This window comes from Symphodus melops (genome assembly GCF_947650265.1).
Source record: "Symphodus melops genome assembly, chromosome: 18".
In the NCBI taxonomy this organism is placed as follows: Eukaryota; Metazoa; Chordata; class Actinopteri; order Labriformes; family Labridae; genus Symphodus; species Symphodus melops.
Window position 1 is genome coordinate 9157717 of NC_136708.1, and position 25521 is coordinate 9183237.

The following is a 25521-nucleotide window of genomic DNA, read 5'->3' on the forward strand; positions in this document are numbered from 1 at the left end:
GTGTGCTGCAGCCAAAAACCTGAATCTTAATGCAGCCTGATTAAAATGTAATTAGGAAAGCATAATTGGAGGACATCTGTTATCTGGACAACACACATTATTCATCTCAAACAACACAACACAACACTTGCAGTGATATGATTCTTGTATTGTTACATATTCACGGTTGTGTTTTTTGTGGGATAAATCAATCTGTACTACCTAAGTGCATTAAAAAAGGAACATTCCAGCAAGTATCAGGCATTAACACAATGCAGCTTTCAACAATTTAAAATACATGAACGTTGCTTTGGTAAATCCCTGCAGCGGGGAATTTGTATCACTGTTGAATGCCTGGGAAACACACAGTGTTGCTTTGTATGCTGATAGAACAATCCCACAACTATAAAGACCTGCCAAATGTTCATTCTGAAACATGCTTCTTGTTTGGAAAAACCAGCAGGGATTAACAGGTAATAAGACGCCAAGCATGAAGAGAAGTGACGAGAGAAAAGAACTGGGACTGATTTTTTCCCCCCCTTTGGCTGATATATAAATATATATATATATATTTAAAAAACTGTTTTTAAACAGGCTTTTTCAGAGAGAAGAAGAAAAAAATGACATAAAAATAAGCATGGATATGCATAATCCCTGGTGAGCCAGACAAGTGAACCCTGAATGTCCCTCTGCAGCTCTTATCAAGCCTTGTGTTTAAGACTGAAGGTGCTATTTGCCACATCACGTCTTTGTGAATTCTGAGATGCTGCTGGAAAAACACCAGACGACGCACACACTCACATATACACATAACCTACATCAGTTTTTTTTTTTTTTTTTACACCTGGTAGCTCTAGCTTTTTTTTTGCAGTGAAGAGGAAAAAAGAGGAGATAGTGTCAGGAGGTAAAGATCCCGACTGTCTGGATGGCATCAGCAGCAGCAGGAGGATAATAGTATCGCCAGTCACAGTATATCCATCATGCAACTCTTGGCTCCCTGGGGCCTGTCTCTTGTTAAAAAAAAAAAAAAAAACAAGCCTGGCCTTCTCTTAGCCATCACTTTACAGCGCTTCATATGCGCTTGACCTCTTCCAAAAGATGCTCATGTTTTTGTACTTCAGCCCTGGCCACTTGAATGCACTTTACTTACATTTATGATGTTGTGTTAAGTGTCAAGCTCTGTTGAGATCTGCTAGTGTTGCAATGAACTCTTAGAAAAGACTGCATTGAATTCTATAAAAAATATTATGCAAAATAAATGAAGCATAAAATAAATCTACATACTGTATGGAGGGATGAACCTAACCAAGCATCACAGTGTGAGGTTCTTTATTTTTTTGTTGTGTGTTTTCTCCGTTTTCAGCTGCACGAGTAAAGAACAAAAGTAGCCACCTTAACAGTTTTCATTAAAGCCTTTAAATGGGTGCAGCAAGTGAGCATTCAGCCTTCCAATTACCATCAGGTCAATACTAATATCCAGTCAAAAAGCTCCAAATCCACCTCTCCTACCTGATTTTCATACACGCAGCCTGGCCAATAATCTCCCAATCAGCTCCCTCATTATCCTGCCTCAATCTGACAAATGCCAAATCAATGTCTCATATGGTTGTCTGATGGAAGAGCCTGATAGGGGTCAGAGTGGACGGTGAACCTATATAGGCAATGAGCCAGTATGTGCAGACTAGAATTACAAAACAAAACCAGGAAGGTTAAGGCAACTAAAATGTTATTCATTTGTTTCAAGATTAAACGCTTCGCAACATGATGAAAAGGATCCTGGAGGCTTAACGGACAATTATTTTACGTTGTTGCATGGTGTTGTTGAAGATTTGATTCTGTGAAGTCGATTATCCAATTCTAAGGTCTGCTATTTCTTTATATGAAACCGCTAAAGAACAGCTAGGGGTGTAGTCCTGATCATAAAGTCTGAAAGATTAACTGTTAATATTTCAAACAGCAGAGAGGGAGGGCTTCAGGAATACAAATAGCAGAGCAAATCTCAAAGTTGTTATAGATACAAAAAGCTGCAAAAAGGCTGTGATAGGGAAGTCAACAGTATGAAGGTATTGCTTAAAAGTGTGCACTGAGTTTAAAGAATGGTGAATGGAAAACCAAATGTCAACAGACTTTGACCGTGATGATTCAAGTGGCATGAATCATTGTGACACAGATTCTTTTTTTTTTTTTCCTGCTCCGTTTGTCACACTTCACCATTGAAAAGGTTCAGGAACAAATTCAGTTACAGGACTGATTTTTTTTAAAAAAAGAAGAAAAAAAAAGAATAAACGTTCCATAAGAGCAGCTCTAACTGTCATGACTTTGGGACTATTGATTAAGCTTTCACATCAACATGGTGTAAACATCTTTCCTTCGCAACAAATGAGAAAGAACATCAAAAGAATTCATTTTGCAAATACATAAAAGCATTTCATACTTGCATATATGTGTCATAGGTGGACTGAACATGCTGCCATTGATTGATCGATTTATGACAGGGGATTGAGCAGGCAGCAAACCAGGCTCAGTGTTTCATCGGTTCAATCAAGCGAAGCAAAGAAAAAGAAAAAAATCACACGGGGGAATAATTCTACTGAGAGTGCAAAGAGCTCCAGTGAAGATTATTTTGAAGTTGGAGCACCTGTGCCGAGTGACCGACTCTTAAATCGATATTGACGCACACAGTAATGGATAAAAGAGTCAGGTAGTGCTTTTAGAGAGGCTGATTTTATTTGGGGCTGCAGGAAGAAACATTTTGTCCTTTCTGTGAAAAACGTTGATACAATGAAATCAGACAACAACAGATACTTTAATGTTACTCACCTGAGAATGAACTTTGATGAATATTAAATATGAATATATATGCATTTGGCTTGCTTTAACGGCATAATGTAGTAACATCGATTTCTGTGGTTAACGTGTGGTTAAAGTATACTGAACCAGAGTACTCTCTGTTAATCTGCTTTGAAAAACCCAGAGCTTTTGATTAAGTAGATTCCTGCACTCCCGAGCTGGGCAGAATTATTAAAGCCTCGCCCAGGGTGCATTATGAAATTAGCTGCTGGGTGCTGGTGACCTGCAGTGGAGCCCCTTAGTGTAAATCTGCAGTGGAGAGCCCATCCTGCAGTTGACCTCACTGACACACAATAACGACTACATAAACAGACTGCTGGCCGAGCTGTTTTCCAGCGCCTAGACCTGCGGCAAAGTAGAAGGTCATATTTTTTCAAGTTGTGTAAGATCAGGTGAGTCATTAGGAATATGGAGGTGTAACAAATACGCTGGTTCAGCAATTAGGAAAATTGCAAACTCGCTGTATGTGGTTGTTGTATTTTATCCCTCAGCACAGAGACTGTTTGTGTTGGCTTGTCCTGAAATGTTAACTACCCTTCAGATCTGTGGATGTTCAACAGTTATGTTGTACACTGCTTAGTACACTGGCAGCATCTGCTTGGCATAAACCATCTACAGCTTGCTAGCCGCCAAATGTTCGGACATGAAGAGTATGACCTTGTTGGAGCTGCTGATCTCCAGTTCTAAATGTGTGTGTGTGTGTGTGTGTGTGTGTGCATGAGCTATTGTTTGCTTTGCGAGAGCAGTTGCTTTTGTTAGCGGGAGGGCAGAGCTGCGGTTCTGCACTGTGACACTTTGACGAACCGCTGGTCAGTGTGCTGTACTCTGGCAAGACAGAGAACCGTCAAAGTGTAAAGAAGGAGACGGAAGAAGTGTGAGAAAGTAGGGGCTGGGGGGGCAGACAGATGGACAACGGACAGACCTAATGTATGGACGTAAAAAAGATGTATGGATTTGAGAAATAATGGAAGGAAAAAAAGGTGAGTATGAAGGCAAACTAAGGGCTGTTAAAAAATTGAGGACAAGGGTCAAAGACAGGAAGAGCTTCACCCAACGGGTGCTAGTGATTGTAAAAGAGGAGGAAGTCTAAAGGAAGGGACTTGTTACCTAATTTCTGTTTCTTGTTGCCCTTTTGCGTTGAGGTCACAGACTGCCAGTGTGACAGTCACAGCAAGACAGTGTCTAATCTACTCGCTTAACAGATCCCAGAGGTCTATATGGTGTGATGATTCACCAGTGTCTGTGTGTGTGTGTGTGTGTGTGTGTGTGTACAGATGTGTATTGTGTTTGTTCGTGCAGGTCTATTTACAGTGGTATCAGCTGTCAGCTATCAGCACATGTATGAATGTAATCCCTATATCCTCAGAGGGTATAGTGTCACGTCTACATGTCTTCATGTAAGTCCCTGCTCAGATGCAATTACACTGACTGCATTTACTCTGAAAGGAAGGACATTTTATCCCACGAAACATAATCCCAACATCCCGTTCCACTGATACTATAAAGACATAAAAAAATAAAGACACTAGAAAATCCCCTCGCTGTCTTCCATGTCTTTATCCCTCCCATCTCTGTCTAGCTTATTCATCTACATTTACAGTAAGTATGCCTTTTGGTCAAAACACAACTAGACAATATTAAAGAGTCAATATTAAAAGTGTTTATTTCTTCTATTGGGAAAAGAAAGTCATTCAAAGTACTCAAAGTAGCAATTGAAGCTTTTCCAATACCAGGAAAAGAGCTTGAACAGGTTTCTGAAATCTGAATTTCATGTATCCATGTGAACGCTCATTGTTTAATGTTTAAGAAAAGTCTAGCAGAATTCCAACATGTCCATACTGAGACAATGTGCTTTTTTTGTGTGTGAGATGGAAACCCCAAAAGCCAATGGTGTAATGATAGGAACAGAAAACTTTCTATAATTTGCAAAAGCAACTCTAAAGAAAGTTCCCTCATATGAACCATGAGGCAACTCATCTTAATTGAGATACAACCATGAAGCACATATTCCAAGTCTCACGCACATAAAGGCGAAAATGCAGATTCAGCTCTTTCGTTATTCTCAAGAGAAGCCATAAAACCTTCAAACATGCAGTCTATCAGGGGCTATATCTATACAAAATGTGCATCCCATTGGACTAAACAAGGAATCATTTCCAACCAAATAAGCGCTCCACTTGGGGGTTTATCGCGCAACAAAGCCGTCACCTATCACATATAACCCATCCCATGAGTAAACTTCAAACAACCAAATGTTTGTGTGTGTGTGTGTGTGTGAGTGTGTGTGTTTGCCAGTAACAGCCTCCCTGGTGGGAAGATAAACCCTTCCGCCTCATAGATCCTCTCAGCATTGCTATTTGTCTCTTGACGTGTCAGCGTATATGTATGCCTTGACCGCATCATATCCGAATTAACCTCTAGATGGCCGCCATTAAAATGGAAATGGGTGAGCTCAGCGATCCTGCTCGTCTCCATACATTAGGCTAATGTCAGGGCCAGGAAGACACCGTCTGCCATTACAGACAAGCCAAATGCAGTGGAAGGCACTTGGGATGGGGTTGCTCCTACTTAGCCCTCCCCTCACAGGTTGTTTCCACTAGGCTGAATGGTAAATCTTGTTCCCTTAAAAGGGCAGAAAAATGGAGCTTGCCTTTACATAATGGTGCACATCCGATGGTTGAAATGGCTTTGTGCTGCAGGAATGTGTGAAGAAAAACAGTGATCTGTGTAAAATCATGCCGAGAGAGGACGCTGGAGCAACAACATACCTAAATGCGCTTGGCAATGCACACACTCAACTGTAAATCAGGAGCCGCATGCATCCATTCTATGTTTCAACTGCCAGTTGTGACACTCTCATCACAGGCTATGGCAGTTATTTCAATGATGTGTTGATGCCTTTGGCAACACATACTTATTAAACACACGTGCAAACACACAAAAACACATTGTCAAAGCATTGCAGCTGGAGGGCGAAATGTGCTCTGCAAGAAAATAAACAACACCCACATGCAAAAAAAAAAAATGTAGCCAAAGATTAAAGCCAAAGAAAGCAGCTGCATGCTGAGGGAAAGATGATGCATTTATGCAGATATACACTCCTGCATGAGTGCAAGATTGTATATCTGCATCGGTGGGTGGCTGTCAAAGGGATTTTTGGGCAACGTTGTCACCATGAAGCAGACTGTAGGCTGTGTCAGAGAAATGGACAAAACTGAAGAAGGCACTAGAGATATACATTCATACAACTCTGTTTGAAGACTGGGGAATAGAAAAAGGAAATGTCTTCCCTGAATCTATGCTAGCAAAAGAGGCACAATGGAACAAGTGTTCTCTCAGACAGAGAGGAAGAGAAGAGGGGGGATTGGGGGTGGGGGGCAGGCAGTTCCTTCCAGCTGGGTCATATTTAACTACCACTATGAGAGCCAGCCAAAATAACCTGCAACCAACCCAACAAAAAAAAAGCTGCCCACACACTTAAATAAATGCCTAATACTATGCCATATTTTACCCATAACAAACAACATGTTATTTACATAATCGCTTCCTCTTCTTAAGCGGCCCTCTTTCGTAAGTTGGTATTTCCGAGCTCAACACAGTTCCTCTGAAAAACTCGCACCAAGGTTTTCAACCTAATCAATAGAAAAACAGCCCATTCAGAGTCAAAGACATGTTATGGTTGATGTTCTTTCCTTTCACAAAGACCCCCGGTCTTTGTGGGGGAGTTTATTCAGCGCTGATACAAATGGGCCTCCCACACAACACAGTAAGCCGAGATGCCGGGAGAAAAGCGTGTGTGTTTGTCAGTGTGGTTTCACGTTGTGCACATATTTGTGGTAGATCTTTAACAATAACATTCAAGCAGCAACCTACAAGGTTCAGAAAGAAAAGCTAATGGATAAGTGCCAAAAACTGCAGTTCCTTTAGTGACCACTTGAGGGTGATGCAAAAAGTGAATCAATCCCCATGATCTCCATGATAAATGCTCAACTTTACAATATAATTCTAATGTAATCACAGCCTGCTACATGGACACTGTTTAGGTACTGTTCATTCAATCATACTGGCGACAATACAATTTTAATACACCACACCTGTTTATGTTATGAAGGGGGATACAGTATGTGATGCATAATTAGGGGCTGGGTATTGTAGTTGTTATCTCAGCTGCTTCAGTCAATGAACTAGACTTTTCGAGGCTTCTGTTTTCTTTCAAATATACGAAAAATAATATGGAATTCTGTGGGATTTAATGAAGGTCCAAGAAGTCTTACTTCTATTTTTTTTTCTGGTCAAATCTAGTGCTATACTTTTCAAATGTTAGCATTAACTAGCTTGTGTCAGTCTCTAGCTCCATGCATCAGTTTGTTCAGAACTAAAGAAATCTTTGAGAGGAGGGGTGAAACGTCTTCAAGGTTTTTAACCAAGTCCGGTTGTCTTTGGATTGAGCTTCAATTTACCATGACCCTGATGTCTACACAGACTACACATCAGAAATAAATCAAAAAATAAATCACATCAGTTGATTTATTTGTGTTGTTCACTTACTTACAGAAACAATCTCCCTCCTTGGTTGACCTGATGGTTAACTAGCTAATTCACCCAGTTATTCTTTAGCCAAAGGCATGGATTGAGCAGCTTTGATTCCATAGTATCAAACCCTTTGCGTCACCCTAGCACCATTATCTTTTACATAGGGTGACTTACAGCAAAAATAAACCAACAAAACGTAAGACCAAAAATACAATACTCAATCCTTAAAAAAAGAGGGAACAAAACCAATGCATGACATCAGGTTTGCTGCATCCATTTTTAATCAGACAATTGTTATCTAAACGAGTGCCTTCTGAATAAGTGTAGCCTTCCCTTGCCGTTCTTTGTGTGAGCGTTGGAGATTACTTGTGCACAATTTGAGAAACGTTTCACAGCCTCTTGTCTGCTGGAAAAATGCCATTCGAGCCATCTGTGTCCTAGAAACTTTTAGCTCTTTTGGATGAGAGTTTATAAGTTGATAGTGTCAGGTCTTTGCTATGCCATGTATGTTTTTTCTCTGATCATAAAAGCTTTTTCAGGAGCTTTTCTTTTTTAAATTGTGCAAAAAAAAAAAAAAAAATCTGACAATTCTAGACTCTAATTCACATCTGTCTCGATGTGTCATCTGGGTTCTACTACCTCCAACGTGAGAAAAAGAAAGAAAAAGAGAACTTGAAGGAGAGAAGTGCAGTCCACAAAGTCTCATTCACGGCTCCTGCCAGGAAAGCTGTATAATGTTCCCATGAAAACAAGTAAATAGGAGAACACATGAAGACAAATCCCTTTACTGAATTATTTATTGTTGTTTGAGTCCGCCTCAACACTTAATCTCACCCACACCACCACTACCACACAGGCATACACATACAGTACAACCACTCACACCCTTTTTCACACATGCATGCCTCGCCAAATGCCAGTTTTTCTCGCCAAGCCTCTTTTGTACTTACTGTATGGGAAAGAAAAAAAAGCATTATGTGTGACACTAATGTGTTAAACAGGGAAACTCAATTATCACCTCATTTTCATTCCGTTCACATCTGACAGTTGTGCTATATGAGTTATGTTAGACTGAAACTATGGTGAAGAGACAATCACAGTGACACCCTGCTGCGTTTTTGCACATAAATCTGTTAAAAAAAAACCCCTGCACTTTCTGGACTATCACCAATCAATGGTATCAACAGGAGGTGGGCTAATGCAATAATGGATGTATTCAATCTATAAAATGATCATCCTGGGTAAGCATGTTGACCTATGTGTGTGTTAGTAAGTGGTCATCCATGAACATTTGATCCTGTCTGAGCGGTTTGTATTAAAACAGAGAGGAAGCACTGATCCAAAGGTCAGGTCATGGCCGTCCCAGCTGAACCATTTCGCCCATCACTGAGAGATGGACGAGCAGCAGACGATCAATCAGCCTCACTTCAACTTACTGCAGCACACTTTCACCTCTTAACTCGGATCCTAACTGCCCCCCCAGGAAGGCTTAAGTGTCAGCCCAGGACCGCCTGCTGAAATGATATACCACAGACTTCCCTCCCAAATGGATGACAACATATCTGATGTGAAAAATTACATTTTTCCTTCAAGCTGCGATTCCACTCTGCAGAAACTATGACAATGGAAAACATTTACAATCAAAATTGTAAAATGGCAAAAACAGTTAGGTCTGTATTGTCATGATATGGATGATATCTGTGAGATTACATCATGGATGTAATGCACTAAAGATCCTTTCTTTTCAGATTGTATGTGCTTCTTTCAACTGCTCTGTTTATGATGTATGGGATGAGATTTACATGTCTGTAATATAAAATAGGAGCCTATACCTAACCTTGCATTCTTCAATGATTTTTTGGGGGGGCTTTTTTATTGGATAAGACTATTTTCTACTCATCTTTCTGATACATAGAATTATTAATTTGGTATTCAAAGGAAAACATGACAGAAATAATCTATGGGCACTATAATTCAAAGATAAAGTGGGGCTAATCCATAAATGTGTACACACTGTATACCATTGGATCATTCCTGATACTACAAGTCCCTATTGTCAAGTGTTAAGTTATTTTATTCATACGGATTATACATACAGCAAATCGCAAATTTGACACAAGGGGATTTGCACTCTTCATGTCATATTAGGCCATCTGTCTTTAGCTGCCTAATTTGTACCCCTCCTCAAACACATCGACAGATAAAATCACTGTTTGGGGAATCATAGGTTATACATGTAATACTATAGGAACTTCTAAATTGGTACGGAACGTCCATATATTAAAGCTAATGTTGTTTATTTTTATTAGAAAGATATTAAGATAGAGGGAAAACACATTTTTTGGCAGATTGGCAACCACTTCTCAGAACATAGTTGATCAAAACATAAAATCAGTGTCTTATTTATTTCAGGGACAAGGTTACATCAAATTTGTATGAACAAAAAAAAAAACTGAAAAAAGCTTTGAAACAAGCAGTTTCCTCTGTGTTCCATCTTGAATATCAATTAAAGAGACACAGGCTTGTCGTGTCACAGCCGTGTGATATTGTGTGGTCCATTTCTGTGGTAAAAAACATCAGAAGAGACTTTAAGCTCAATTCCTCCTTTCTCATTAGTAATTTATCTTCTTTGTAGAAGCACAACACGTAACGTGAGTCAGCAGACAATGGATGTAAGGTCAGATTAAACTGGTCTGGGTATTGGACACAGAGTGATGAACTCAGGAAGATGCACTTTAGACCAATTTCAGATAAACGATTGGTTCATTTGCTGCTTGCATTGCAAACATCCTGTAGTCCAACGTTCTTCTAAAGAGAACATTTTTAGATCAACCCTCTCCCGAGTAGGCCTATCTTTATTGTGGGGATAGGACAGTGGATAGTGCAGGGAGGGAGAGCATGGGCTATGACATGCAAGAAAGGAGCCACAAGTCGGATTCCAACCTGGGTCGCCCACTTGGAGGACAAAAGCCTCCATACATGGGGTGAACACACTAACCTCTCCACTACCAGGGCCCAAGAAAGGGCAAGATTCAACCCAATAACACAACATGCAGCTTTTATAAAAAAATAATAATAATAATAATGTTCTTTAGTAATGTTTAGAAGTGCTGGAGGTGGATTTCTCATGCTTCTGAGGAGTCAGGCTCATGGTTTCACTCGGTGTCCTGTGTTTTTTCCAAAGCTAAGCTAACTGGCAGCTCGCTGTATCTTTAAATTTACATTGAGATTTAAAAGTTGCAACAATCTATTTAAAAACACAAACACAAAAACCCCCACATTACAATTAAAAAGTACGTTAAAAATATGCTACCGTCTGGACTAACACGTTTCATTATATTTTTAAGGACTCATTATTTAAATCTAAGGTATATAACATATACATGAAAGATTATTTGCTTAGGATGCAAACAATTATTGATCCTTGAGAAGTCTAGGAATTCAATCAGCACACACACACACTGACTGACTGTCTCCACATGATGACTTAGCTGCTTTCCCAGAAAAAGTCCACTGACAGATTGCCTATACATTGAATAGAGAGACAGGTCGTACAGGAAAGGAGGGGGGGGGGGGGAAAGACAAGGACAGGATAGCTCCTGCCTGGGATCTTATCATCAATCTGTGGGATCACTGATATCTGATAAGAACAGTGTAAATCAGGAGGCTAAAGAAACACCTGCCTCAGCTCCGTGTCTGGACAAGACAGACAGGGCATCTACATCTATCTCTCACTTTGTGGGGATTTACAGTAGTCAGAGCAAATTCTCATGTCAGATAATAACAGGAAAATGGGAAACTGAAACGAGATTGAGACCTGTCTGTTAAAGCTTTGCTGCTGTATACATGGCTCAGGGATAAATACATGTAAGCTTTGGATATCTCTTATTCATTTTCACCTATAGCAATACAGTTAAGATTGAATGAAAATATATGTTCCTGCTTTCCTCACATGTCATTCCTCACAACACTTCTAGCACATATTTGGATCTATTGAAGATCAACCTATGCTCTTCAACTGCCTTCTACTGGGAACTATAGATGGACTGATAAAAGAAACCTTTTTCTGCAACATTCTGGAGCAAGGCACTTTACCACGGCCCATCTATCCAACACCCAATGTCTTGTTTGTAGCTGAGCAGCTAAAAGCCTATAGAGTAACAGTAAAAGCTAAAAGAGGTGCTTTTGAATATGACTCATATAAATATGACTGCCAGATAAAAGCAAAAGTGCTGGATTTATGTTCCCTTGGCATGCAAAGCAGCCAAAATGTGCATTTATTAATTTACCACCATGCTCATGCTGAGAGACATTAAAGGAAACAAGTAGCCTTTTCATTTCCCAAATCTACAACCAGAGCCTTTAGACATATAAATGTCTTGATTCAAATGGGTTTGTCATAGTTCATTTCACTTTTACGTTTACATTGACATTGCAAAGAGGAATAATCCAACAGAATAACAAGCCTTTTAAATTGTAATTTCTTTCAAGGGCAAGGCATAGCAATTGACAACAATGCTAACGGCTAAAGCTTGAATGGTTCTTATATGTCCGAAGAAAAAAACAACTTGCGAGGAGACAGAACATTAATCTTAACATTATTTTGTGTCATGTATAACATGCGTATGTTCCACACATGCAGGAAATAGACTTGATATCAGCAGGGGGAGCTGTATGTGTGAACTGTGAACACATGCATTTTTTCAAACAGACTTTTCCCAGAGTTTCTCCTGCCAGTCCCCTAGTATTGTTTTCAACTGCAAGTCTGAGTAAGCTGATGTGAGAACGCAGCAGGGTACTATCCGGAGAATTCTCCCCAAGCCAATGATAGGGGGAAGTAATGTTTATATCCTTTGAACATAGGAGATAGACGACTACAATCTCCTTTCCCATTATTCAACTGCTGCACTACGTATTTCATTCATCAGTATGTTCTTCTTAGCTCATTTCTTTATTCTGTTGAACTACACGCAGCATTAATATCTAAATACTCTCATCAAAACATTTTATGGCCGACTTTGTTGCTTGGTCTTCTACTTCCATTTTAATTTGTTTAATGCTACATTTTGTCTCAGGAGACCCCCTCCCCCAACATCTGAAAGGGATAGTCTCCCGCTGTGAGGATCAACTCTTATTTAGCAGAGGAGTTTTATTAATCTTTCGCCTGTTGTAAAACCAAACGCTAAAGTAAAAAAAAAAATCGGTAGTTGTAGCTTTTAGGAATCCAATTAACTAATGGCCATGAGATCCTGTGATGACATTGTATCAAACAGATGCTTCAAAGTCATTCAAAGCAGTGAAATGAAAGAAGACATTTCTTGGAGCAGCTACACTGAACCATGAGCTCAGTATTTTATTTTACTCTGATACTGGACAGAATCATTCTTCCTGTTACTGTACAAGTTACGTCACAAGTAATTAATACCCACAAGGCCACCTGTCTTAAAGGGGAAGGCTTGATTAGTTACACAACTGTGTACACTTGGTAAGATCATAGTATGACAATTAGGGGGCAACCCTCCTAAGCAAAACCCCTTTTTTTAAAATCTTATAATATATTGTATTTGACTAAAAATAAATCCGATAAATCACAGTGAGTGACACTTCAATCAAGATATCATGCAAAAGTGTTTCTGGATGAAAGTGCATCATGTCTAATGATCAAGTTTGTATGTGTACACTTGTGAATTGCAGCATGAATGCAAATATGGACATTTCTCCAAGGCCTGAAGGAGTCTGTGAGCGTGCATGAATTAGTGAATGAGTGTGTGTGAGTCACTGTGTGGCTGTGATCAGTGTGACGAAGCACAGTGACAGAGCTCCGGCCATCTGGAGACAGATGACAGTGTGAATCACCAGAGAGGAGGACGGAGGGAGAAAGAGGTGGGTGGCAGGGAGGGGTGGATGTACGGAAAGATGGATGAAGGGATGGCGGAGGAAGGTAGAAGGAGGAAGATGAGGGTGACATATCAGCAGGTAGGTGGGGGGGGGGGGGGGGACAGGAGGGTGCTCACAAGGACACAGAGTTCTTGTTTGATCTTAAAGCCTCAAACACGCACATGCAGAGACCTTTTGGAGCTCGCTAATGACCTGCTTGTCAACATTTTAGTCTAATCATCCTGGAGTGAATGGGGGCGGCACCTCACACGCTCATCCAAACAACCACACATGCCCATAAGCTTACTTACACACTGTTAGCTGCTGAAATAGAAGTCTGCTTGATGCCTGATAAGAAAATGAGCCTTCAAATAGATCATTTACTAAAGAGAGGAAAATCACCCAGCACTCAAAAGTGCACAGAAACATAGGGCCTAGATTATCTCTCAGCTGGTGGAAGCTTATCGCCCCTCTGCTCCACCACTCGTCTCCCCTCTCTGCCTCTTATTTCCCCTTCACAGTAGATTCTGTCCTGCTGTTTTCCCCTTTTTTCTTCCTAGTGCGCCACATCTTCACAATCTCTATCGGTCTCTCGACCGCAACTCTCTCACTCTCTCTATCTCTCCCACTCCGCAGCTCTTTCATCAAATAGACAACACATATTTAAGCATCTTTTTCTTTTTTGCATTCCAGACATTTCTGTGTTTCGGGTAAATAGATAATGTCTGTTTTTCAACTCCCATTCAGTCCTTCATTGCTCAACAGTGAGTGTGGAGAGCAGATGGGAGGAAAGGGAAGCAGCAGAGCATGCAGGTAGAACAGGATTTGAGATTGAGAGTAGCAGGCAGACAGGTGAAAGGTAGAGTATAGAAGTGCATATATTCATTATGGAAATACATATGGGAAACATAAGGCACATGGCAATGTGTGTTTGATATAGGTGAATTGGCATGCAGGAACTCAACAGTGTTTTTTTTTTCCCACAGTCTGATCAAGTACTCTCACTCAAATGTCACGTAACATCCACAGATGTGTATTTTTGCCAATGATCCAATAGAAAACCCAGCGCTTCCATGACGGAGGTTTTTACAAGAGGCGATGAATTAACAGACCTCAGAACAATGAAGGTTGGGATAGTACAGCACTTAATCAGTTGGAGACTGATTATTACTTTTATTGCTAAACAATAATTGGTTCAAATGGAATTTTAAGTCATTGTCATATACCAAATAGCTAAAAAAAATCCATAAGTGAGATAGTGGAATTTTGTATTTTTCTGAAAAAAATAAAATAAATAAAATTACAGTCAAAACTGAAACTGAATTGTGTCCTTATTGTCAATGACTGTGAGCTTTGCATGCTATTTAAGTGAGAAAATGTAGTAGGAGTATGGCGGTTGAACATATATTTTTCTCACACTATGCCTGAAATAGTATCAAATTCATAATAAACCCAACAGCAGAGAGCTTATGTTGTGATCTTGTCAAGCCAGGGTTTGAAGTCTGTGTCTAATTGAGGGTTCAAAGCCATGAAAACATTGGAGACGTCCCAAATCATGTAGCCAGCGAGCCCTCCACAGAGGAGCAGCTGCTGCTGAGGCTGCTGGCTGGGGGTGCTGTCCGTGGTGTTGAAGAGAAAGTTCAGCTGTGCTCTGCTCTGTCCGTGGTGCTGAAATATCAACCTACAGTGGGATCATTGGATCCTTTTGGGCAGATGTAAGCCTGATTTAAAACAACAAATGATTTAGTTTGTTTAACAGAACGAAGCGGCCTATTCCTGCACTAAAGTATGAGATACAATTCATTCGAATCATTAACAGTGATGTTTCAAAAGAGGAGTTCATAATTAAAAATAAGTCAATTAACAGCCCTCGTCCATCTGTGTCCCCAGAGGTCTTCCACGTTAAATTGTTCAAGTTTAAATTTGTCATATTTTGATTCTCGAACTTCAAAAGCGAATCCCCACCAGGGAGATTTCTCCCTGCGTTATTTATAAGGACACGCAATTCTGCGCGCGTGCACACACATTTTCGACCTTGCTCTTTCTTGAGGAGCCTGACGGTGCGAATACAAGCAAATGTCATCCAGTAAGAAAGATAAAAAGGAAAAGGGGGCATCAAGCCCTCTAGTCCTCATAACATTACTGTGAGTTGCATCATGAGCGCAACACGAAGCCTTTATAGAAAGGAGCGCGTGGATGAGAGGAGAGGAGAGGACGGCGGAGCGTGATCTTGCGTGTAAATGGACATGCTGAGCGACTGTCTCATGCGCCGCTGACGAGTGATTTAATATCGGCCGAGCTGGAGTTAGGAGCCGAAACACGTCATCCTCAGTCTGCCTCCTCTTCTCCTTTCCTCCTCTCCTCGCGGCCTCTGCCTCATCTTCCTCTGCGTTTGAATGAATAGAGGTTGATTACCGCTTATTGAGCTACGAGTCCACTGGGACAGCTGGTTTTGATCCCATGGAGAGAACGCGCTGCTCTCTTCAATAGCTCTTTGTCAGATGCCTCACACACATCTCTATCTTTGTCTGCGTGGCCCTTTGGGGGGGGGTGGGGGGGGGGCGTCGGTGGCTACACTGGAAGCAACAGTGTCTTTTTGGAGTGAGACTGGTTATCAAATAAGGTGAATTAAAGCACGATATTCGCATGATACGTTCACGTGTTTTATCAAACATGGCTTGCCAACAGAATCATCACACATGTTGCATGCAGTTTGAGCCTCAGTTTTGCTTAACCAAGTCTTGCTCTGTTATTTGGTGTTTGAAAAAGTATATGGGGAGAGAAAATTCCCAAATTCCGAGTCTCCTCTCCCTGCGTGCTCGCACCGCCTCTCAGCATAGTGTGAGGCTCTGGTGCCGCTCAATGGGAGAATGGGGCAATTGCTGGTGGCTGCAGCACCAAGGGACGCGCCAGACCACCTCAGTGTGCGATATTCAACCATATTTATGGACAACGATTAAAGTAAACGTTGTTACAGGGGGCCGGATAGATAGTCTAGCCTCTGCAGCTGCTCTTCGTAAATATGTGCAATAAGTTAGAGTCGCTTCACTGGCTCCAAAAGTAGACTCAAACGGCAAGAGAGAGGCCAATAAAAAAACGTTCCCTGGACGCAAATAAAACCCAAAGCGTCGGATATAGCCGCAATGAGATTTACCCGACAGGAAAGCGGGGGGAGATTTGTCTGGATCTCTGGGACTGAGTTAAAAGCGAGATAAACTGACAACCCACCTTAACCATTTGGGTGGCTGATGACACAAGCTTGATCAAAAAGTGGGCGACAAGTGGGAGGTATTGGGTGGGAGACACGTTTCAATTCTCAAGCTGATACCACACTTAAACAGAATGACACCACGCGGCCTGATGTGCTTCAAATGTGCCCAGTTTCCACTCACTCGTGGATTATGTGCTGTCCAACCAAAAGGTATGAGTGGGCGAACACAGAGCCATGACTCACTGTCAAATTCATATTGTGGCCGTGGCAGTATTCTTGGCTTTTGCTAAAAATAGTGCCCATTCTGTGGTGCCGAGCCAAGACAGTGATAAAACGGTTTGCCTTTCTTTGCCAAAGGACCCGCTCTGGATGGCAAAAAAATCATTGCAGCTCTTCCCCCGAAAAGCTTAACCTCTTAAATAACGCCACAAGCTTTTGTGATGAATGTCCACGGATACGAAAGGCAAAAAAAAATTAAAAGAAATTAAAAATCACGCACCAGTTACCGAGTCTCACCTTCCAGAAACACATTACTGAAAGTAAATTAATAGTAATGATAATCTGTTGAATGCCCAGCTCCCGTCACAAGATTTCCATTTGCAATTAATCAAGGACAGAAAACCCAGAGTCAGTTAATTAGGCCTGCACCACCGACCGAACCCCCCCCCCCCCCCAACACTCACTCACCACGCCATCATTTTTTTTTTTACATAAACTGCACACAACACCTTGTTCATGAATGTTAACTTGGGAAGTATGTTATCAGCTAGGAACAAGAGAAGAAGAGTTAGAAAGAAGTACCCCCCCTGTTCGCGCGCACGCACGCACTCCCTTTATGGACTCAGCACATAATAATCAGCCGTCTGTTTGACCACCTCAAGATGTTTGTTTAACACCCAACTCCTTTAATCTACCCATCTTCTTTTAAAAAAAAACCATCTCATGCAGTCCTTAAATGAATTGCATCCGAGTCAAGGATAGACAAGAGCTCAGTGGCAATTCCAGAGGATCCGCCGGCACCAAAATAGCCACCCAGTCAGCCACCTCTCTTCTAATAATAACTTTAGGTGCTGGAGCAGCAACATCACAGTAAGGTTGATCCTAAAAAATGCGCCTTTAGAATGAGTGCGTGTGTGTTGCTGATGCTTATTTGCATTCAGTAAGGGTTTGGGGAGGGTGGAGTGGGGGGGTAAGCCTGCTGCATTTTGCACGTCTTCAGCTGTACAGGAGTGGGGAGGGGGACTTACCCTTTACTGATGCGACCAGAAGCCCCATATACAAGAACAGCACCCGACTCCAATGGTGCGCGTGCACTCCTGCCTTCATTAGAGCAAAAATTCGTATTCCGTCCCCTTTCCTGTATGCGCATTCCGGTCTCCTCGCGAGTCCCGTAGCTCCGTCAACGTTTGAAGCGGCGGTCATGGCAGGGGCTTTTTTTCTCTCCTCTGGTCTGGCAGGCACGATAGTTCTCAGATAGTCAAAAAAGGGAGATTCACACGGTGTCGGCGCTGAGAAAAATCCCAATGCATGGAGGAGGCTCGGATCTCGCAGCTGGACTGAACCATGTCATGCGGGCACCGGGGGTTCGGAGTCTAAGTCTAAAGAGATATATATTCACACCTAAAGGGAGAAAAAGAAAGGCAAAGCCAAGGGGGTAGACGTGATTCAGTGGTCACTGATATACCCCGCACGCGTAAAAATCACGAAAATCCTTCGTCCACTCCACATATGTAACGATATCACCAGATATACGTCAAACGCCAGGAGATCCCTCCTTCAGTTTGTCCATCATCACTTATCTTGTCCTTCTTTTAAATGTATCTCCCTTTAATAACAACATTGGCGTTATCGATAATCCACGTTTTCAACTCGTCCTTAGATTCAAATCGAAAAAAGAATGATGGAGAGCCACAGAGGTTATCCAGATCCAAGGAAAATCGCCTCGTTTCGAGAAGTTCAAAACCAATGTTGAAGTGTATAGTCACCGATCTGAGTGTTGAGAGAGAAAATATGCCGTATGGATGTATTCCCAGTATCGCAGCGCTAAGCCACAGCGTCTTCTCGGGTCTGTGCGACGCCAAGATTCAGACTGCAGACCTGCTCCTTCTCTGTGCGTCTCTCTCTCTCTCTCTCTCTCTCTCTCTCTCTCTCTCTCCCTTTCTCTCGCCCTGCCTCTCCTCCACTCTCAGCAACCTCTTCAGTCATATCATATGCCTACAGATATCTTTATTCACCTGTGACTAAGATAAACTGATTAGATGATAAAAGGCCAATAATTGACCTCTTTTGTGCGACAAACGATGCCGTCTATAACAATGTTCTCATTTCATTAACGTGCAATAGTTTTGATGATAATGCTGATAACAGATAATATTGTGATATTTAGATGATATTAATATGAAACATTAAATCCACCTTGTTCCAATTTGTTATGGTAAGATTTAGGGCCTCACAACGAGGCCAGTCTCCATCCATTAAGACCAATCATCGGTTTGGCCCAGCGGTTTAACATAGATGTCCACTTCCTGCTCACTAAACGTGAAATTGATGCTTAACAGGCTGGAACCCTCGCCAGTAAATTTGAATGTCATTTCCACTTTTGCATATGACCGGTGTAATTAGTTTTTCCGCAATGCGCCGCGCGTGGCAACAGTCTAGGTAATGAAATGCGCGTTGGCCTTCAACCCGACATGTATGATGGCGATCATAAAAAACTCTCACCGCAACATTAAATTAAACTTCAGCGACACCTGAGAGCCCCTGCCCTCCAGATCCGGCTGTGCATTTTTTTAGATGTCCTAACTTACTATGCGTTTGGCTACCCCTGACGTGATTTCAAAATGATACCAGCAGTAAATGTATGAAGACAGACCAGCAGGCTTATTCATGCATCCACCAGAGAAAACTAAACAGCATATTGGATTCAAATTATGATAAATAACTTGTGTCTTCTTCGTATTATTCAAAAAGCCATTGGAATCAGTTTCACTAAAAACGTGTCATTCTCGAATATCAACCGTTGCTATGGTAGCCTTCGAAGATAACACCAGATAATGTTTAATTTCAAAAAGATAGTTCAAAATAAATCTGATCTTAGGTAGCCAACATAAGGAGACTTGCATGCCCATGCATGTTTTCAAAGAGAGGAACAATGATGCTCTCTAAGGATCCTCAGATGAAGCTTACTCCAAAACAGTTTCCGAGCGCAGTCGCACCCTTTCCGCGCTCGTCCTGGATCAATCCGCACGCGCCCACTGACAACTTTGATCGCGTCTGCAAAATCATCTGGAAGAGAACCAAAGAGGCTGAGGTGCTTTGCACAGGTTCGCATGAGACACAGCAGAACAAGGACGACAAGGCTCAAGATAGTATACCATGTAAAGGGTAAGGCTGAGCTGCATGGGCTCACAACTACGCATCAATCACAGGCTAACCAAAAAAATCACATAGGCCTATGTGAGTGCACCTTTAATAGTTTTCGGATTGTCAGTCTGAATGTGTATGTATGTAAGGATAACCACCTAGATTTTTACATAAAGCGGTACTCTTACATGAGACCTTTAGATTAGCCAATAACTTTATCTTTTGTGTGATAACAGGAATTTTCCTTTCAGGCATGGCATAAGCTCCTTAGTAGGTAAGATTATGGAAATGTGAAAAAAATCCAATAGTACCTAACATTTAAATAAAGAGCAATGGTTAATAAATCAGTTTATACGGAATGAAATATACTGTATATACTATACTATACTATACTGTATTTACCAAAGTATCAATCTAAAGCTTTATTGATCAGTTAAAAAGGTTTTTGGCTTACACTTCAACCATGTGTTTTTCATCCATTTGTGAATGTTTGGTGTCTATAGCTGATGATAAAAATTGTTTCTTCAGCTGAAAATTAATGGTATAACTCAATTGATAAAACAGATAAATGCTGGTGCTTATGCAGCCATTTATTATAAAGAATAAGAAATGTCTTATAGGTTAAAAAAATGGCAACAAGACATCAACACACATCTTGTGTTTTAAACCAGCCTTTACTATCAGCTACAGAGTCAAGCGTTTGGGACTCAAACACTGCTAACAACCCTTTAATCATTCTCTTTGAGCCCTTTATATAACACCTCCTGCAGTTAAAAGTGGTTGTAGCTGAAGGCTGTCCAAATGAGTCTGGTTCTGGTTGAGGTTTTTGTCTGTTGAATGTCTATTTATTCTAGCCACTGTTGTCAAGTGCTTGCTCATTTTTAAAGGCCACATATTATAATCCTTTTCAATATGTTTAAATGAGTCTCAGAGGTCCCCAAAACAAGTGTGTGGAGTTTATTGGTTAAAATCTACCCTGATCCTGTATTTTAGCTACATATAAAGCTTTCTATTTCAGCCTTGCTTAAAGCAGGCTGTTTCTGTGTCTATAGCTTTAAATGTAAGTGAGCTATCGGACCACTGCCCTCTCGAACGGCTTTGCTGGCTTGGCCTTTCTTGCAACATGCCCTATTGTTTACAATAAAAAGGCAGATTAAGAGGAACAGACCAAAATATGCTGTTATTGTCACGGAAGGGATTGCAGCTTTTGAGATGTCACAAAGGGAAAATCGCCAAATGGCCTGTTTGACCTCACTTTTTCTGACAAATGGGGAAGGCAAAAGGCTGAGAGGATGGACTTTTCTCATAATTGGTGGGTTTGTAGACAGACTAAGGACACTCATTCGTGTTCGAAAAACATTATAGAGTGTTTAGCATAAATTGTGACCGTAAAAGTAGTGAATGGTTAATGGATTTCAGAGTTTGTAGAGGTCTATGGAGGTCACTCTTAGACTGTAGTAAACCTCCAAGCGTTTTTCTCATTAGGCATTCCTAGAGTATAATTAATAGTAACTACATTATAAGCTTAAATGAAATTGGCCCATTTGTATTGGTTGGGTTGCTGTAACAATGTATAAGAAGTTGAAGTCTCTAACCCTGATCATAACATTACACTGTAGATCAGGTGGGCTGCTGTGTGGTCACAGACCCACTGTATAATGTTAATGTACACCATCTGTTCACCGGCCGCTCAGAGCTTCCGTGACGTCCCCGTTATGATAAGCCTCCCTGGTCTCACTGGACCGTCTGTTCCGCATGGCGTCTCGACAGGCGACAGGCTGGTGACTAAAGAGTAGCCTCATTAAAAAGTCATGGTTTGAAGAAGGCGCTGCACCACAAATACAAGACAGAGCTGTGGTTGGCGCTATTCGTCATATTTAAGGCTCCATGGGCTATTAAGAGTACAGTGAAAAGGAGATATACAGTTACAATATTGTGCATCAACTGGTTAATCTACTGTAGGGGCCTTTGATGTTAAAAGAGGAACAAGTTAGGTCACACTCAACCAATATTAATTTTACCAGAAGGTTTGAAGCTTTTGATTTGACGTGAATGAGCAGAAAACTATTCGAGTGCCTCCAATTAAACCTGATAAAAGTGACCTTTGGAATACAAGTGACCTTTTCTAAAAACGAATAATCAAAATAAGTGTTATCTTCCAAAAGAAATGCCACATGCTTTCAACATCCTTGAAAATAATAAAAGAGGAACAAAGTCAGACACAGATTTCAGGCTTTCACTTTCTTTCAAAACCCCCCCAAACCTATTGCATTATACAAGAAAGCAGGAGCAAGCTGACTTTGTCTTGTAAGAAATTGTTGTTTGATGGACTGTCACATTTAAGAGCTGTGCTAACCAGACCGCACTCCCCCACGTGTGTGTCCATGCTAGGACTGAGAAGCAACCGAAAAGGACAGATGACTCGGATCCATACACACAGTATGGGAAGGACAAGCGGCAGAACACCCCTGACTTCATCCTTCCCTGCCCTTATCTCCCAGGCCGCAGACATGTTGCAAAGCCTTCACGGATACCGAGTCTTGTGATGGAGGGACAGATGAAGCGATATGAAGAGGAGGCAATGGGGCAAAGAAACTGGGTGAGGATCGTGACTTTAGAGGCGAAAGTTGTTTTCTGTGTCAGTTAACAAAACCTTTTTAAAAGAAAAAGAAAAAGCACTGAAGTGTTATAAATAATTGCTGTTGTTCTGTTCACGTCCATATAGGGGAATTTCGAAGACAGGCAAAAGAGTTTTGAAAAGTCCCACGAGAAGAATTTGGTCCCCCAATCAAGCAGCAGAAGAGACAAACAGAGCTCTGCGCCTGAGCCTGAACATCAGGGAAGAAATGTGGTCTTCTCTGCCTCTGAAGGTGACAACTCATACCTGCAGGAAGAAGAGAAGAAGAGGAAACAGCCTCCACTTCCTTCTAAACTCGGGAGTAATGCATGTGAAAGCGAGGATGAGCTTAGTGTAAGGAGCACGTCTGACAGCAATTTGAGTGATGATGACGTATTAGTAACTCTACCTGGGGCACGAACATGCGCCTCTGATGGCAGTGATGATGAGTCAGCGCAGGAGGAAGAACACTCATCTGATAAATTAAGCTCTGACAGTAGACAGGGTTCCCCATCTTTTAGCACAAAGCAGGACTTTCCTCATCTATCCACCATCAAGGCTGGCATTCAACCATGTCCGACGGAGCCTCCAGCCTCCGGGAAGATGCATAGCCAGTGGGGGGTTACCCTTTCATTCCGTCCAAATGACATCCCCACTGCCACTCGGGCAAACGACACGACCGCCCATGTGCAGGCTTGCATCCAAGGCAAAGCAACAGCACCTCAGGCAAACTCGGAAACCAATGTAACACCAGCAGCCCAGATGCAGCAGGAGACCTATGACCTGCTAGCTGATTTCCCAGCACTGGAGCCTCCGATGCAGCCTTTGGTGATAGGTGAAGTTCAACGGCATCCCAGGACCAAAAATGCGAAGGGGAAAAAATTGTTTAGTTCCCTACTAAATCCATGCCAAGAGAATGGGGCTTCCCATCAGAGGAGGGAGGAAAATGTCCCCCACAAGGTCTCCTCCATCTGTGCAGGAGATCAGAAATCTGTGCCGGACCTTCAACCATTTGGCATGACCGGCCCCGGCAACTCTCCCACCATCAGCTGTGATGACAAAAAGGGCCAAGGCCAGAAGACTCCTACAGGTAACACATCTGTCATGTCCCTCTGTATAGGTGCACTCTTTCAGAAGCCTCTGCTTTTTCCGTCAGATTCTATGAATAATCTGGCCAACATTAACATAATCTTTTAGCCGTTGTGAAAACTCTCTGGAATTGCAAATGCTCAAACTCACACAAACATACCTGTCCGAGAGTGTGTTATTGATATTAATAACACTGCCAGACTGGGCTAATTAGAGGCGTGAGAGAGGCAGCAGCACCTGGCTCTCTGAAGTTGCAGAGTACACATTTTGCAAAAGTCAGGCTCCCAGAGTTTCACTTCAGTTTCTTTCAGCTATTTAACACTATTTTGAATTAACATTTTTTATGTCTGATGGCTGAGCTTCACTCCTCTTTTATATTAACTTTTTTTTTTTTTTTTTAGATATATATTTCTTGCTTTTTCACTTTTACTAGAGAGACAGGACAGTGGATAGAGCTAGAAATCGGAAGGAGAGACAGTTATGAATGACTTGCAGGAAAGGAAACAGGACATATTCTAAACATGGGCTGTCTGCTTGGAGTAGAACATCCTCTGTTCATGGGGCTCACAAACTAACCACTAAACCACTGGTTCCCTACACTTGGGAGATCCTCTCTGACTCCTTATTCTGTTGATAGCAAACCAGCCAATTCATCAATCGAGTGTTCTGTGTCACATGTGATCGCTGGCAAGTTCATTCACATGCAAGCACAAATTCAAACATGTGTAAAAACAGTAGACTTAGCATCGGTTTTGCAGAAAAGGTTCCCTGTCAGTGGGTTGACTTCATAATGAGGGGATTACTATGCAGATGCAAACTGAATTACACGGATAGCCTTACATACTGGCTGCTGGTGCAGAACGGAAACTGTGGACGAAGATGGGAAATGAGTCAACAATAACTCAAGCACACTGTTAATTTGAAGGCCTGATGTGGCTTGTACAGTACATACAGTTTAGCTGTTTCTCCGCTATTCAATGCATATGTGAATATAACATGGTGTGTGACTCAGACAAACCTTTATGGGAAAGTAATTGAATGGAATTTTCTGTTACAGATATATGTGGCTCTTTTTGAATTATATATATGCACTGCTGTAGCTAAAGGCAGCTCTGCATTCCTCAATAAAAGTGCACATGTGCTACATAGCGATGGCACTCCTCCTGTAGTCTGAAGTCAGTGCTGATATGATAGAATTTACTCACTGATAGCACAGCCCTGTTGATTCAAAAGCACTTTGTTGATTCCCTGAGGTAAGGACTGCAGATATTTCCCTTGCAGCACAACAGAACACAGCCCTATTAAGCATTACCCTCTGCTTCCCACTTAACATGACACGGGCCAGACAAGACTCCGTGCATGTGGAATGGGTTTAGTGCTAATCCTTGCCCTCTTGCTGTGCATATTGCAGTTGCAGGTACAGATGGCGTGGGTGGTAATGCCAGGTCCTGGGCTAGTGCTGCCAAGGCGGGCATGAGGCAAGCAGCTGCCCCTCAGGAGAAAGCCAGACCTTGTACCTTTCAGCAGACAGTTACCATTAACAGAGCCAAAGGTAAGCTAAAACCTTGGCATCTTAATCCGGCGTGTGTGTGTGCAAGGGGGAGGCTGGGTGTTATGTTTCACGGTGGGCAACATGAAGAATTCATCATGATCATCAGCAGTTGAGGTCATTTATTTTACAACATATTGCTAATGGTTACAGAGAGTCGCCTTACCCTTTCTGCACAGTGCTTTAAACTGTTGTGTGTGTGGCCTTTTTAAAAAATCAACATATCATTGCCACATAAATTATTCTTCTGATGTATTTAAGATATGAACATGAGGCTACAGATGGGATCATTTTGTTTTGTCTTTATCACACACCAAGGACATTCTTCCTGTTTGTGACATTAATTATTAGTTGATATGTGCTTTTGATCCAGCTTTACACTGAACAGTAAGAGAACACTGACACATTTGCAGACAGTCATGCATTTGAATGTTAAAAAAGTGGTATTGTAAC

The 25521-nt window shown here is 41.6% G+C and overlaps 2 protein-coding genes across 3 annotated transcripts in view; one reads left to right on the forward strand and one right to left on the reverse strand.

Moving 5' to 3' along the window:
* The window catches only part of csmd2 (CUB and Sushi multiple domains 2), a 226631-nt gene extending 207233 nt beyond the window's left edge, over positions 1-19398 (reverse strand). The window contains exons 1-2 of one of the 2 annotated variants that reach the window (XM_079368716.1): positions 18866-19398; positions 17698-18070 (exon numbers count right to left, since the gene is read on the reverse strand). In XM_079368716.1, the coding sequence (XP_079224842.1) occupies positions 17698-17872 (175 nt within the window). In that variant the 5' untranslated portion in view covers positions 17873-18070; positions 18866-19398. The other variant, XM_079368717.1, reaches the window with a different exon arrangement.
* An 84-nt stretch (positions 19399-19482) lies between these two features.
* The window catches only part of c19h1orf94 (chromosome 19 C1orf94 homolog), a 28266-nt gene continuing 22227 nt past the window's right edge, over positions 19483-25521 (forward strand). The window contains exons 1-4 of the mRNA XM_079368722.1: positions 19483-19834; positions 22205-22412; positions 22539-23520; positions 24931-25071. Coding sequence (XP_079224848.1) covers positions 19581-19834; positions 22205-22412; positions 22539-23520; positions 24931-25071 — 1585 coding nt within the window. The 5' untranslated portion in view covers positions 19483-19580. The remainder of the gene's footprint in view (positions 19835-22204; positions 22413-22538; positions 23521-24930; positions 25072-25521) is intronic.